The sequence below is a fragment of the Salmo salar genome, chromosome ssa12 (assembly GCF_905237065.1).
Source record: "Salmo salar chromosome ssa12, Ssal_v3.1, whole genome shotgun sequence".
Lineage (NCBI taxonomy): Eukaryota > Metazoa > Chordata > Actinopteri > Salmoniformes > Salmonidae > Salmo > Salmo salar.
In genome coordinates, this window is record NC_059453.1 from 16,700,594 (window position 1) to 16,715,100 (window position 14,507).

The 14,507-nt window shown below is 47.9% G+C and overlaps 2 protein-coding genes across 2 annotated transcripts; both read left to right on the forward strand.

The window, feature by feature from the left end:
• Positions 1 to 103: 103 nt before the first annotated feature.
• On the forward strand, positions 104 to 10,882 carry sphm (N-sulphoglucosamine sulphohydrolase). The gene is given in 11 exon segments (NM_001140312.1): positions 104 to 408; positions 618 to 778; positions 1,109 to 1,214; positions 1,410 to 1,495; positions 2,177 to 2,410; positions 2,557 to 2,638; positions 3,547 to 3,750; positions 5,813 to 5,969; positions 7,792 to 7,998; positions 9,730 to 9,831; positions 10,194 to 10,882. Coding segments are annotated over 11 exon segments (1,539 nt in total). The 5' UTR covers positions 104 to 317; the 3' UTR covers positions 10,303 to 10,882.
• A 1,572-nt stretch (positions 10,883 to 12,454) lies between these two features.
• LOC106591882 (neuropeptide B) lies at positions 12,455 to 14,261 on the forward strand. The gene is made up of 2 exons (XM_014183155.2): positions 12,455 to 13,002; positions 13,679 to 14,261. The coding sequence occupies exons 1-2, from the start codon at positions 12,733 to 12,735 to the stop codon at positions 13,805 to 13,807; spliced, it is 399 nt and encodes a 132-aa protein (XP_014038630.1). The 5' UTR covers positions 12,455 to 12,732; the 3' UTR covers positions 13,808 to 14,261.
• Positions 14,262 to 14,507: the final 246 nt, after the last annotated feature.

The following is a 14,507-nucleotide window of genomic DNA, read 5'->3' on the forward strand; positions in this document are numbered from 1 at the left end:
ACGATCATATGACCAAAGTGGGCGGGGTTTGAAAAGCTGTGTTTGCGCTGCTTCCGGGAGTAAATGAAATTGATTTTCACACTGCAGTTTCTTTGATAAAGAGAAAACAAAATATTGATTATTGCGAGAGTAATCAGTAAATAGAGGATAGGCTTACTTCAATGTAGAATATGTCAATAATGTCAAACAAACACTTTGACGGTAGTGTTTGAGATAAGCTTTATAGAGCTGATGCTATATTTTCTTAAAAAGTGGACTCTGCAATTTACTGCAACTGAAAAGGTTGTGTTTATGATTTTGAACTTTATGAGACGGATATGGCCGTTGGTCATAATGTGTTAGTTTTGTTGCTGGCGGTAATATGCTGTGTTGGAGAGTGCAAGAAGAGAAATGTTCTTCTTATTATCGGTAAGTCTCTTTATGCTTTGGGTTATATTAACTGCAGTTGCTTTCATCAAATATCCGTGTTGTCACTGCGTGTCAATGAGTTCGATCAGATATATTTGTGAGTTTTTTACATCAGTTGATCTACTTAGCTACTAGGTCTACACACTTCATCCCCCCCCCCCTTCACTTTCTCTCCACTCCCCCACTCCCTTCCTCCCTCGTTCTCTCAGCGGACGACGCAGGCTTCGAGACGTCGGTCTATAACAACACCGTGGTCCGTACGCCTCACCTAGCCGCCCTGGGTCGACGCAGCCTGGTGTTCCAGAATGCCTTCACCTCCGTTAGTAGCTGTTCTCCCAGCCGATCCACCATACTGACAGGCCTGCCGCAGGTAGGTGTGTGTGTGTTTCTTGTGTGTGTATAGACAGAGAAAGCAAGAGCGAGAGAGAGGAAAAAGTGTGTGTGTGGTGTGTGTTCACCTCCTCCTTATGGGTCCTGGTCAAAAGTAGTGTACTAAATAACAGGGTGCCCTTTGGTACACACTCCTATTGTAATTTTTCTTCATGACGCATACAGCAACATAAAGTGGCTACATCCCAAATGGAACACTATACCCTATACAGTGCACTACTATTGACCAGAGCCATATAGGGAATAGGTTGCCTTCCAGGGCAGGTCTAATATTCATCCATTTTGTTTTCCCGTGTTCCTCTGTCCTCAGCATCAGAATGGTATGTACGGCCTGCACCAGGGAGTCCATCACTTCAACTCGTTTGACGGAGTACAAAGCCTACCTCTACTGCTGGGCCAAGCTAACATACGCACAGGTAGGTAACACACATTCACCCTTCACACTCATCATCACACACACACACACACACACACACACACACACACACACGGTAGATAACACATACTCATCATCACACGTACGCACACACACGCATGACACGTGTGTGCGTACATGTGTGTTTTGATGGAGTGTACCAGAGTACCAGTTTCCCTATTCCTCCTCCATACAGGGATAATTGGGAAGAAACACGTAGGCCCTGGCCCTGTCTATCCCTTTGACTTCGCCTACACAGAGGAAAACAACTCTGTACTTCAGGTAGAATTATTAAATCATTATTTTATATATTGTTTGTTTAGCGTTATTATGCTATTTTAGGATCTTATTATTTTATGACAATTTATGATTGTAAATTGGTGTATAATTAATAAACATTTAATCAGCTCAAACAAATTGTACTACTACAACTACTACTACTACTATTACTACTACAACTACTACTACTGCTACTGCTGCTACTATTACTACTACAACTACTGCTGCTACTACTACTACTACTGCTACTACTACTACTGCTGCTGCTACTACTGCTGCTACTACTACTACTGCTACTACTACTACTACTACACTGCTACTACTGCTGCTACTACTACTACTGCTACTGCTGCTACTACTACTGCTGCTGCTGCTACTACTGCTGCTGCTGCTACTACTACTGCTGCTGCTGCTACTACTGCTGCTGCTACTACTGCTGCTGCTACTACTGCTGCTGCTACTACTGCTACCTGCTGCTGCTACTACTACTGCTGCTACTACTACTGCTGCTGCTACTACTGCTACTGCTGCTACTACTACTACTGCTGCTACTACTGCTACTACTACTACTGCTGCTACTACTACTGCTGCTACTACTACTACTGCTGCTACTACTACTACTGCTGCTACTACTACTACTGCTGCTACTACTACTGCTACTACTACTGCTGCTACTACTACTAGGTGGGTCGGAATATCACCCGGATCAAACTACTGGTCAGGAAGTTCTTCCAGACCCAGAGAAAGGAAGAGGAAGAGAGACCATTCTTCTTGTATGTAGCGTTCCATGACACCCACCGCTGTGGACATTCCCAACCGCAGTACGGAGCATTCTGTGAGAAGTTTGGGAACGGCCAGAGTGGAATGGGGAGGATTCCAGATTGGAAGCCAGAATACTACACCCCAGACCAAGTCAAGGTAAGGATTTGGTGCTGGTTCTGTTGTACTCTGTTCTACTCTAATCTATTCTAAGACAGTATATCACTTTCCACCTGCTATTTGAGAGAACTATCATTAATTATTTCATTGAATATAATATCATATGTAATATAACACTTACCCAGGTGCCCCACTTCGTCCCAGACACCCCTGTAGCGAGAGCTGATTTGGCTGCCCAGTACACTACAGTTAGCAGACTGGACCAGGGTAAGAGGAGGAACAACACACACACCGACATGAATAGAGAGAGGAACACACACACACACCGATATGAATAGAGAGAGGAACACACACCGACACACACATGCATGCAAGAACACACACACACCGACATGAATAGAGAGAGGAACAAACACACACACCGACATGAATAGAGAGAGGAACAAACACACACACCGACATGAATAGAGAGAGGAACAAACACACACACCGACACACACATGCATGCTAGAACACACACAGACGTATATTAGATATCTATTTATTACATAGCTAATACATGACAAGTAAACTTCTCCGCTGTAGGTATTAGTCTGGTTCTACACCATTAATCCATCCATGGCCGTGTCTGAATACCCACACTAGCGTACTACATACTTAAACTGCATACTCATTTCGCCGTTTGATCTAGTAGAATTCACTCGTCTTTTCCCGACTCACGTGTTTGACAACAGCTGATTATCAGATAAATTGACACACTGTACCAAAATGATCTAATGGCGGGAGTCAGCGCAATCGCTCATCACATGACCCATTCAGAGTTCTGTTTTCTACATTTCACAAACTATACTGAACAAAAATAAACGCAACATGCAACAATTTGAAAGATTTTGTCTGAGTTACAGTTCAAGGAAAGGAAACCAGTCGGTTGATATAATTTCATTAGGCCCTAATCTATGGATTTCACATGACTGGGAATGCAGATGTGCACCTGTTGGTCACATTACCTTAAAAACAATGGGCCTCCGGATCTCGTCACGGTATCTCTGTGCATTCAAATTGCCTTCGATAAAATGCAATTGTGTTCGCTGTCCGTAGCTTATCCCTGCCCATACCATAACCCCACCGCCACCATGGGGCACTGTTCACCATGTATCCTCTACTGTCTCCCATAGGTATTGGTCTGGTGCTGGCTGAGTTGAGGGAGGCTGGTTATGAGAATGACACCTTGGTGATCTACAGCTCTGATAACGGTATCCCTTTCCCCAACGGACGCACCAACCTGTACGGATCAGGCACCGCAGAACCCATGTTGGTGTCATCACCTGAACACAGGGAGAGATGGGGAGGGACCAGCCAGGCCTACGTCAGCCTACTGGGTGAGAGGGAGGGAGAGAGGGGGAGCAGGAGGGAGGGACCAGCCAGGCCTACGTCAGTCTACTGGGTGAGAGAGAGGGGGAGCAGGAGGGAGGGACCAGCCAGGCCTACGTCAGTCTACTGGGTGAGAGGGAGGGAGGGACCAGCCAGGCCTACGTCAGTCTACTGGGTGAGAGGGAGGGAGAGAGGGGGCAGCATAAGGGCGGGACCAGCCAGGCCTACATCAGTCTACTGGGTGAGAGGGAGGGAGGGACCAGCCAGGCCTACGTCAGTCTACTGGGTGAGAGGGAGGGAGGGACCAGCCAGGCCTACGTCAGTCTACTGGGTGAGAGGGAGGGAGAGAGGGGGAGCAGGAGGGAGGGACCAGCCAGGCCTACGTCAGTCTACTGGGTGAGAGGGAGGGAGAGAGGGGGAGCAGGAGGGAGGGACCAGCCAGGCCTACGTCAGTCTACTGGGTGAGAGAGGGGGAGGGAGGGAGGGACCAGCCAGGCCTACGTCAGTCTACTGGGTGAGAGGGAGGGAGAGAGGGGGAGCAGGTGGGAGGGACCAGCCAGGCCTACGTCAGTCTACTGGGTGAGAGGGAGGGAGGGACCAGCCAGACCTACGTCAGTCTACTGGGTGAGAGGGAGGGAGAGAGGGGGAGCATGAGGGAGGGACCAGCCAGGCCTACTTCAGTCTACTGGGTGAGAGGGAGGGAGGGACCAGCCAGACCTACGTCAGTCTACTGGGAGGGAGAGAGAGGGGAGCAGGAGGGAGGGACCAGCCAGGCCTACGTCAGTCTACTGGGTGAGAGGGAGGGAGGGACCAGCCAGGCCTACGTCAGTCTACTGGGAGAGAGGGAGGGAGGGACCAGCCAGGCCTACGTCAGTCTACTGGGAGAGAGGGAGGGAGGGACCAGCCAGGCCTACGTCAGTCTACTGGGAGAGAGGGAGGGAGGGACCAGCCAGGCCTACGTCAGTCTACTGGGTGAGAGGGAGGGAGAGAGGGGGAGCAGAAGGGAGGGACCAGCCAGACCTACGTCAGTCTACTGGGTGAGAGGGAGGGAGGGACCAGCCAGGCCTACGTCAGTCTACTGGGTGAGAGGGAGGGAGGGACCAGCCAGGCCTACGTCAGTCTACTGGGAGAGAGGGGAGAGGGAGGGACCAGCCAGGCCTACGTCAGCCTACTGGGTGAGAGGGAGGGAGAGGGTAGGAGGGAGGGACCAGCCAGGCCTACGTCAGCCTACTGGGTGAGAGGGAGAGGGAGGGGACCAGCCAGGCCTACGTCAGTCTACTGGGTGAGAGGGAGGGAGAGAGGGGGAGCAGGAGGGAGGGACCAGCCAGACCTACGTCAGTCTACTGGGTAGAGGGAGGGGAGAGGGGGAGCAGGGAGGGACCAGCCAGGCCTACGTCAGTCTACTGGGTGAGAGGGAGGGAGAGAGGGGGAGCAGGGGAGGGACCAGCCAGGCCTACGTCAGTCTACTGGGTGAGAGGGAGGGAGAGAGGTGGAGTAGGAGGGAGGGACCAGCCAGGCCTACGTCAGTCTACTGGGAGAGAGGGAGGGAGGGACCAGCCAGGCCTACATCAGTCTACTGGGTGAGAGGGAGGGAGGACGGTGTAGCTTGAGAAGGATGAGGGACCAGCCAGGCCTACGTCAGGCTGAGACTGTGGTTGGAGGGAGGGGAGAGATGTGGAGGGAGGGAGGGAGGGAGAGGCAGGGAGGGAGGGAGGGTGAGGAGGGAGAGGGAGGGAAGGGACCAGCCAGACCTACGTCAGTCTACTGGTGTGACGATAGGGGGAGAGAGTGGATGTATGGAGGCATGTGGTTACCACTGTGTACCAGAGACCTACGCTTCTCAGTCTACTGGGTGAGGAGGAAAGGAGGAGAGGAGGGATTTTCTCAATTTAGCCTTCAAGGCCTCACCTCTCCTCTGTCTCAGAGGGTGGAGAGAGTTGACAGGGAGGGAGGGACCAGCCAGACCTACGTCCGTCTACTGGGTGAGAGAGGGGGAGCATGAGGGAGGGATGTGAGAAGTCACAGGAAGATAAATTGTGATAGAACCTAACCATCTCTCTCTCCCTCTAGACATCACCCCCACCTTACTGGACTGGTTCTCCATCCCATACCCCTCATACTGCCTCCCGGGCACCCCCACCACCCCTGTCAGCCTCACAGGCCGCTCCCTCCTCCCTGCCCTCGTCTCCGAACCCTCACCCGCCGCCTGGCACACCGTCTACACCAGGTAAAACCCTCCCCCTCCGCCTGGCACACCGTCTACGCCAGGTAAAACCCTCCCCCGCCGCCTGGCACACCGTCTACGCCAGGTAAAACCCTCCCCCGCCGCCTGGCACACCGTCTACGCCAGGTAAAATCCTCCCCCGCCGCCTGGCACACCGTCTACGCCAGGTAAAACCCTCCCCCACTGCCTGGCACACCATCTACGCCAGGTAAAACCCTCCCCCCCCGCCTGGCACACCGTCTACACCAGGTAAAACCCTCCCCCGCCGCCTGTCACACCGTCTCACACCAGGTAAAACACTCCCCCTCCGCCTGGCACACCGTCTACACCAGGTAAAACCCTCCCCCCCGCCTGGCACACCGTCTACACCAGGTAAAACCCTCCCCCTCCGCCTGGCACCGTCTACGCCAGGTAAAACCCTCCCCCTCCGCCTGGCACCGTCTACGCCAGGTAAAACCCTCCCCCTCCGCCTGGCACACCGTCTACACCAGGTAAAACCCTCCCCCTCCGCCTGGCACCGTCTACACCAGGTAAAACCCTCCCCCGCCGCCTGGCACCGTCTACGCCAGGTAAAACCCTCCCCCGCCGCCTGGCACACCGTCTACGCCAGGTAAAACCCTCCCCCTCCGCCTGGCACACAGTCTACACCAGGTAAAACCCTCCCCCGCCGCCTGGCACACCGTCTACACCAGGTAAAACCCTCCCCCGCCGCCTGGCACACCGTCTACGCCAGGTAAAACCCTCCCCCGCCGCCTGGCACCGTCTACACCAGGTAAAACCCTCCCCCGCCGCCTGGCACACCATCTACACCAGGTAAAACCCTCCCCCGCCGCCTGGCACACCGTCTACGCCAGGTAAAACCCTCCCCCGCCGCCTGGCACACCGTCTCACGCCAGGTAAAACCCTCCCCGCCTGGCACACCGTCTACACCAGGTAAAACCCTCCCCCGCCGCCTGGCACCGTCTCACGCCAGGTAAAACCCTCCCCCGCCGCCTGGCACACCATCTACGCCAGGTAAAACCCTCCCCCGCCGCCTGGCACACCGTCTACGCCAGGTAAAACCCTCCCCCTCCGCCTGGCACACCGTCTACACCAGGTAAAACCCTCCCCCTCCGCCTGGCACACCGTCTCACGCCAGGTAAAACCCTCCCCGCCTGGCACACCGTCTACACCAGGTAAAACCCTCCCCCGCCGCCTGGCACCGTCTACACCAGGTAAAACCCTCCCCCGCCGCCTGGCACCGTCTACGCCAGGTAAAACCCTCCCCCGCCGCCTGGCACACCGTCTACGCCATGTAAAACCCTCCCCCGCCGCCTGGCACACCGTCTACGCCAGGTAAAACCCTCCCCCTCCGCCTGGCACACCGTCTACACCAGGTAAAACCCTCCCCCGCCGCCTGGCACACCGTCTACGCCAGGTAAAACCCTCCCCCGCCGCCTGGCACACCGTCTACGCCAGGTACAAAGGAAGGAAGGCACGGTGTGTTAGATGTTGGTGTTATAACCAGTAAACCACTGAGACTATATATAGGGTGGTTTCCCAGTGATTATACCTACTGTAGTCCTGGACTTAACAGCATGTTCCATGCAGATTCTCCATTGAGAATGATTTTTAGTTCAGGACTAGTTAGAATCTGTGTCTGGGAAACTGGCCCATAGTGTGAATTTCTTTCTTTATTTGTGTGTATTAGGTAACACTTTACATTACAGGGTCCTTATTACTGTTTAATTATTATTTCAGTCTAACAAGTATTGTAATTACTCATTACTACATTGTACTTTGGATTATTTATCTCTTCTTTGTTCTTCCACACTGTCTACGGCAGCCAGTCCCTCCATGAGGTGACCATGTACTACCCTATCCGCTCCATCCACCAGGGGGCGTACCGCCTGCTCCACAACCTCCACTACCGCATGCCCTTCCCCATAGACCAGGACTTCTATGTCTCTCCCACCTTCCAGGACCTGCTGAATAACACCCTGGCCGAGCGGCCCACAGGCTGGTTCAAGACCCTGCAACAATACTACTACAGGTACTATTATAATACTATTATATACACTATTATATTATACACTATTATATTATACACTATTACACTATATTAAACACTATTATATTATACACTATTATACTATATATCTGAATAACACCCTGGCTGGGCGGCCCACAGGCTGGTTCAAGACCCTGCAACAATACTACTACTGGTACTGTTATAATACTATTGTATACACTATTATACTATATTATACTATATTATATTATACACTATTATACTATATTATATATGTGAATAACACTTTGGCCGGGCGGCCCACAGGCTGGTTCAAGGCCCTGCAACAATACTACTACAGGTACTGTTATAATACTATTATATACACTATTATATTATACACTATTATACTATATATCTGAATAACACCCTGGCCAGGTGGCCCACAGGCTGGTTCAAGACCCTCCCTGCAACAATACTACTACAGGTACTTTTTGAAGGAGATCCCTTTATGTATCTGAGTTGAGAGGACAGATGTAATTACAGATAGGCAGATGGACATAGAGAGGGGTGTAGAAACCCCAGAGAACCCCCGTCGCTGAGGTGGCGTGTGTGGTTCGGAGTCAGGAGCTTAGACCGATACACCGAACACTATAATACTAGACTATAAACCGGGAACTTTGGGTCCTGGATGCTGATTGGCTGAAACAACATTTCAGCCGTATGTACAGTGCGTTCGGAAAGTATTCAGATCCCTTGACTTTTTCCACATTTTGTTACGTTACAGCCTTATTCTAAAATTGATGAAATTGGTGGGGTTTTCTCATCAATCTACACACAAAACCATGATGATAAAGCAAAAACAGGTTTTTAGACATGTTTGTGAATAAAAAAACTGAAATATTACATTTACATAAGTATTCAGACCATTTACTCATAAAGGCCTGATTGGTGGAGTGCTGCAGAGATGGTTGTCCTACTGGAAGGTTCTCCCATCTCCACAGAGGAACTCTGGAGCTCTGTCAGAGTGACCATTGGGTTCTTGGTCACCTCCCTGACCAAGGCCCTTTTTCCTCGATTTCTCAGTTTGGCCAGGCGGCCAGCTCTAGGAAGAGTCTAGGTGGTTCCAAACTTCTTCCATTTAAGAATGATGGAGGCCACTGTGTTCTTGGGGGCCATCAATGCTGCATAAATGTTTTGGTACCCTTCCCCAGATCTGTGCTCCGACACAATCCTGTCTTGAAACTCTACGGACAATTTCTTCAACCTCATGGCTTGGTTTTTGCTATGACATGCACTGTCAACTGTGGGACCTTATATAGACAGGTGTGTGCCTTTCCAAATCATGTCCAATCAATTGAATTTACCACGGGTGGACTCCAATCAAGTTGTAGAAACATCTCAAGGATGATCAATGGAAACAGAATGGAACTGAGCACAATTTTGAGTCTCATAGCAAAGGTTCTGAATAATTATGTAAGTAAGGTATCTTTTTTTTATTTGTAATACATTTGCAAACATTTCTAAAAACCTGTTTTCGCTTTGTCATTACGGGTATTGTGTGTAGATTGAGGATTTTTATTTATTCGTCGTGCATAAGAACAGCCGTTAGCCGTGGTATATTGGCCATATACCCCCTCGTGCCTTATTGCTTAAATATACCACGGTTGTGCAAAAATACTTGTTTACTTTTCTACTGCCATAGATATATAATTGATAGAATGGGCTTGGAACCTCTAACCCTGGCAAAACATCTTTCTATGACTACTACAGGGACCGCTGGGAGCTTTTTGACTTGCGGTCGGACCCAGAGGAGACTGTGAACCTGGCTGGGGACCCGGCTCTCGCCCCGGTCCTGGAGAGCCTCAGACACAGGTTAGTATCACTGTTCTATAGGGATATTATGGATCGATTATTGTATATCAATATGGATATTATGGATCGATTATTGTATATCAATATGGATATTATGGATCGATTATTGTATATCGATATGGATATTATGCAGGGTTGCAAAATTCCGGTAACTTTCCAAACATTCCCAGGTTTTCCAGAAATCGGGGTTGGAAGATTCCCCAAATCAGGATGGAATAAGCAAGAAATATGGAATCCTTCAAACATTTCAGGAAAACTTGGGAATTTCGAGAAAGCCAAACCATTTTCCCCTTGGGGGTATTTCTTATGTTATATCTTATGTTATTTGTTATGTTATTTATTTCCTAATGTTATGTTGCCAGGCTGCTGAAGTGGCAGTGGGACACTGGGGATCCTTGGGTCTGTGGACCAGACGCTGTGTTGGAGGACAAACTGGAACCACACTGTCGACCGCTCTACAACGGAGTCTGACCGCAACTAGACCACAACTGGACAATGATTGTTCCACAATCAATCATATTTATTTTATAAAGCCCTTTTAACATAAGCAGTAGTCACAATGTGCTTCATAGTTAGCTGGCCTGAACCTCCACAGAGCAATCAATGCAGAAGAAGAATCACAGTGGCCAGGAACATCTCCCTAGAAAGAAGGAATCTAGGAAGTAAGATGGAGAGGAATCCGGCTCCTGCGATGGCCCATCCTTTTCTGGCTGTAACAGGTAGAGGTCAAGAGTACATGTGGCCATTAAAGAGGTACTTGGGGATTCTGTGCAGCCACAATTGTCTTTATTTTAATGTGAGTTATAACCCATGAGTTATGACTATAGGGCCAGGAGTTTTGACCAGAAACCACCTCGTGACCTGAACAGGAAGAACTATGGGTTATGATTATGATGACCATTTATGGCTGAAAAAAAAAAAAAAAATGTGGTAAGGCTTCAGTGCAAATGTACTGGGTTTCATACAATGTATGTTTTGTATGATTTCAGTTTGACAACATCTAGATGTTGAGATTTTATGTATTTTGTAAAATAAAGTATTTTCTTGCTTCTCCTGTTTATAATTTTTTTCATAATACTGTCATCAGTATTTAAGTTCTTAAAAGCTGATATAGTTATATGAACTAGTTGGAGCATCACAGTTTAAAGTCTCTTTCTCTTTGGTATCAAACTTATATTTGGGGATGGGATGAAGGGAAATGTAAGAAGGAAACAAATGTTCTGTTTTATTTACAGACCTTTTTATTCCAAGCAGCTGGCTTGCTAGGATTGTTTCTAGGCTATATTATATCAGCCTGTTGCATGAAGATCACACAACAAGTTGGCTACCATCAGATCTGGCTGAATCACAAGAACCACAGACAATTTGATTAATCGATTCGTTTTAAATCATAGACTACTCAGTTCCATTAGCGTTATATGGTCAGATTATTGATGATCTGCTCTCCGATATTGGAGATGGCCTTTGATCAGCACTTTTAAGTAAAAAAAAAAGTTATCTAGGTTAATGGAGCCTATGCGTAATTATTATTTCCCCATTTGGTCATGTATGGGCGGGCGACAAGGTGATATTTGGTATTTTATTAGGATCCCCATTAGCTGTTGCGATAGCTTCAGCTACTCTTCCTGGGGTCCACACAGAACATGAAACATGACATAATACAGAACAGTAATAGACAAGGACAGAACTACATACATTAAAAAAAGAAAATGGCACATGTAGCCTACATATCAATACATACACCCAAACTATCAACTAGGGGAGAGGCGTTGTGCCTTGTGTTGCTTTATCTGTTTTTTGAAACCAGGTTTGCTGTTCATTTAAGCACTAAGATGGGAGTTCCATTCAATAATGGCTCTATATAATACTGTACGCTTTCTTGAATTTGTTCTGGATTTGGGGACTGTAAAACCAAAGACCCCTGGTGACATGTCTAGTGGGTTAAGTGTGTGTGTCAGAGCTGTGTGCAAATTGAGCCCCCTGATTACAATGAAGAGCAAGACGTGCCGCTCTATTCTGGGCCAGCTGCAGCTTGACCACACGACTGGGCAATAAGACTAAACTAGAGCCTACACTTGCTTTTTGAGTGAGGTGTCATAAAAGCAGAGCATTCTTTATTACGGTCAGACCTCTCCCCATCTTTACAACCATTGAATCTACATGTTTTGACCATGACAGTTTAGAATCTAAGGTAACACCAAGTCATTTAGTCTCCTCAACTTGTTCAGCAGCCACACCATTCATTGGTTATATAGGCTGTTATCTAAACATGGGGATCTTATTTACACTGTTGTGGAGGTACGGAGTTCTACCGAAGGATAAACTAACAAGCTAACTGAAAACGTGTGCTTTTTAGGATAGCCTATAATTTACGAGCATTTGAACACATTCACTAATCCACTCAGTGGAGTGTCTCTCTTTCTCTCCCAGTTCTGTAAAGTTGAAGCATCTGAAGTTGGACCATTCATGACGAAATTCCAGCCATATGCCAATAAACGTAATTTACTTTCGAGTTTTCTCAAGAAACAGATTATGAGGCTCGGTGTGATGTCACTATGTCAACCTCCCCCTACCTCCCCAAACACAGGGGGAAAGAGAAAACGCATAAATCCGGATTGGATTGTTCATCTGCGTGCGTAAAGATGAATCATTGAATCCTTCTGATCCAATCGACAGGTCACGATCGTGCCGCGCGCCTATATAAACGGCCACAACATTCGAGAACACACAACCAACGGAAGAACCGGCCAACAAGAACGTCAGTTGATATTGGTAACCTAGGCTACAGCTCACCAGAGAAGAAGACAAGAACAGAAGAACCAAAAACATCCCGACGACAACCGAACCACAACCAACCGTCAAACCAACATTCCATCCAGCTGCGTAAAAAAGCGTCCCGAGATGGAGAGGTCTGTTAGATTCGCCGTGGTGTGCGTCGGTATCTCCATGCTTATCTCGTGCCACCCTATTGAGGCGTGGTACAAGCAGTCCACCGGACCGAGCTACCACTCGGTCGGCCGAGCCTCGGGTCTGCTGTCCGGGATCCGGAGGTCCCCGTACATCCGGAGGTCTGAGTCAGAAGAAACGGTGATGGACAGCGGGGAGAACACCGGCACCGAGAACAACTTGGTGACTGACGGTAACCGACAGACCCCCGTGCTCAAAAACATGGTAAGTGTGATTTGGGAGGTAAAATCACTGAATTAAAGTCTAATGTAGATGGTACCCAAAGAGAGTATGTTAGGCCCTATTAGGCCTATATATGGTCAAATACAGTACATTTCTTCCTACCTGCACGCAAATTAATGAAGTGAATTGATTGCCATTGTCAAATTTTGCCATTGTTATAATGTATTTTTTTGGGGAAAAGTGCCGTAGTCACATTTAAAAGTTTAAACATATTTTAAAAGTGAGATTATATAAATTGCAATCGACTAGGACGTAGCGCGCCAGATATCAGACTACTGCGTAAAAGGCGCTGTCCTTTTAGCACCAAAGAGACGCGCAACTTGCCTACTGTCACAAAGAAATTAAAACGTTTTAGCAGTCTTTATGCCCGATAAAATACATTGTAGACTATAGGCTAGACCTACTTAAATAATAGCCTATAAATATCAACCTGAATGTGACAAAAACAAAACTGAACTAAAACCAACCTTTGACAAGACAACATGTCTCAGTAGTCGGTCTATATTTCAATGTGACAAGAAGTACAAATTATTTTCATTTCTTGAAAATGTGTACCCATTTTTCTACATTTCAGCACATTTCCCCCAAACAGGCCTACTTTAATTTGCCACAATTAATGACTGAACATCATTTAACTCGCCGTTTCTCTCGCTCTCAGGCTATCTGTGTGACAGACATCTCTCCCAACCTGAAGAGCTGCGAGCTGCTGCGGGACGGGACGAGTACGTTCCAGTGCAAGGCTGACGTGTTCCTCTCGCTCGACTCGCTGGACTGCCTGGCCGCGTGAGGCCAACAAATCTTCCGCCGGCGCCAACAACAACAGTTGACTTTCCGCGAGGCAGATGGGCAAGAACGCAGGCAGCGTGAGCGAAAAAGAAGGACCGTTGATTGATGATGACATTGAATGTTTTCTCATCATTTATATATATATAAAAAAAACGGATATGAATAATGTTTGTTTAATACTAGCGGTGTAAAACTAAACAAAAAAGACAACACGAAAAACCCGAAGTGCAATGTGTGTTTGTGTGTGAGAGAAAGTTGTTACTAGGCTACTAACCTATCTTTTGTCAACCCCCCCACACTCCCCTATATTCCTATGCCGACCCTCACCCTTGTAGGTTACCTGCGTTGCCTAATGTAGGCCATTATTAAATGTTCATAAATCGTTGCCTGCTGAGCAGAACCTGTCAAAGTACTTTTATTTATTTTATTAAAATGAACAAATATTGCTAATTTGATTGGTGTACATTTGTATTTATGCTTGACTGATAGTAGCCTAGGCTACATATTCATTGTGGAAACAAATGAAGATGTTCTTTTGTGCAGTAGGACCTAGCCTACTTCGAAGCCTCAGCAACAGAAATCACATATTTCAGTATTTTCATCCTGACAGTGTTTCTCATTGAAGCAAATTTTTCTGCAGTCAGTTGCACTATATAGCCTATTCTAAACTGGGTAGTTAGAGCCCTGAATGCTGATTGGCT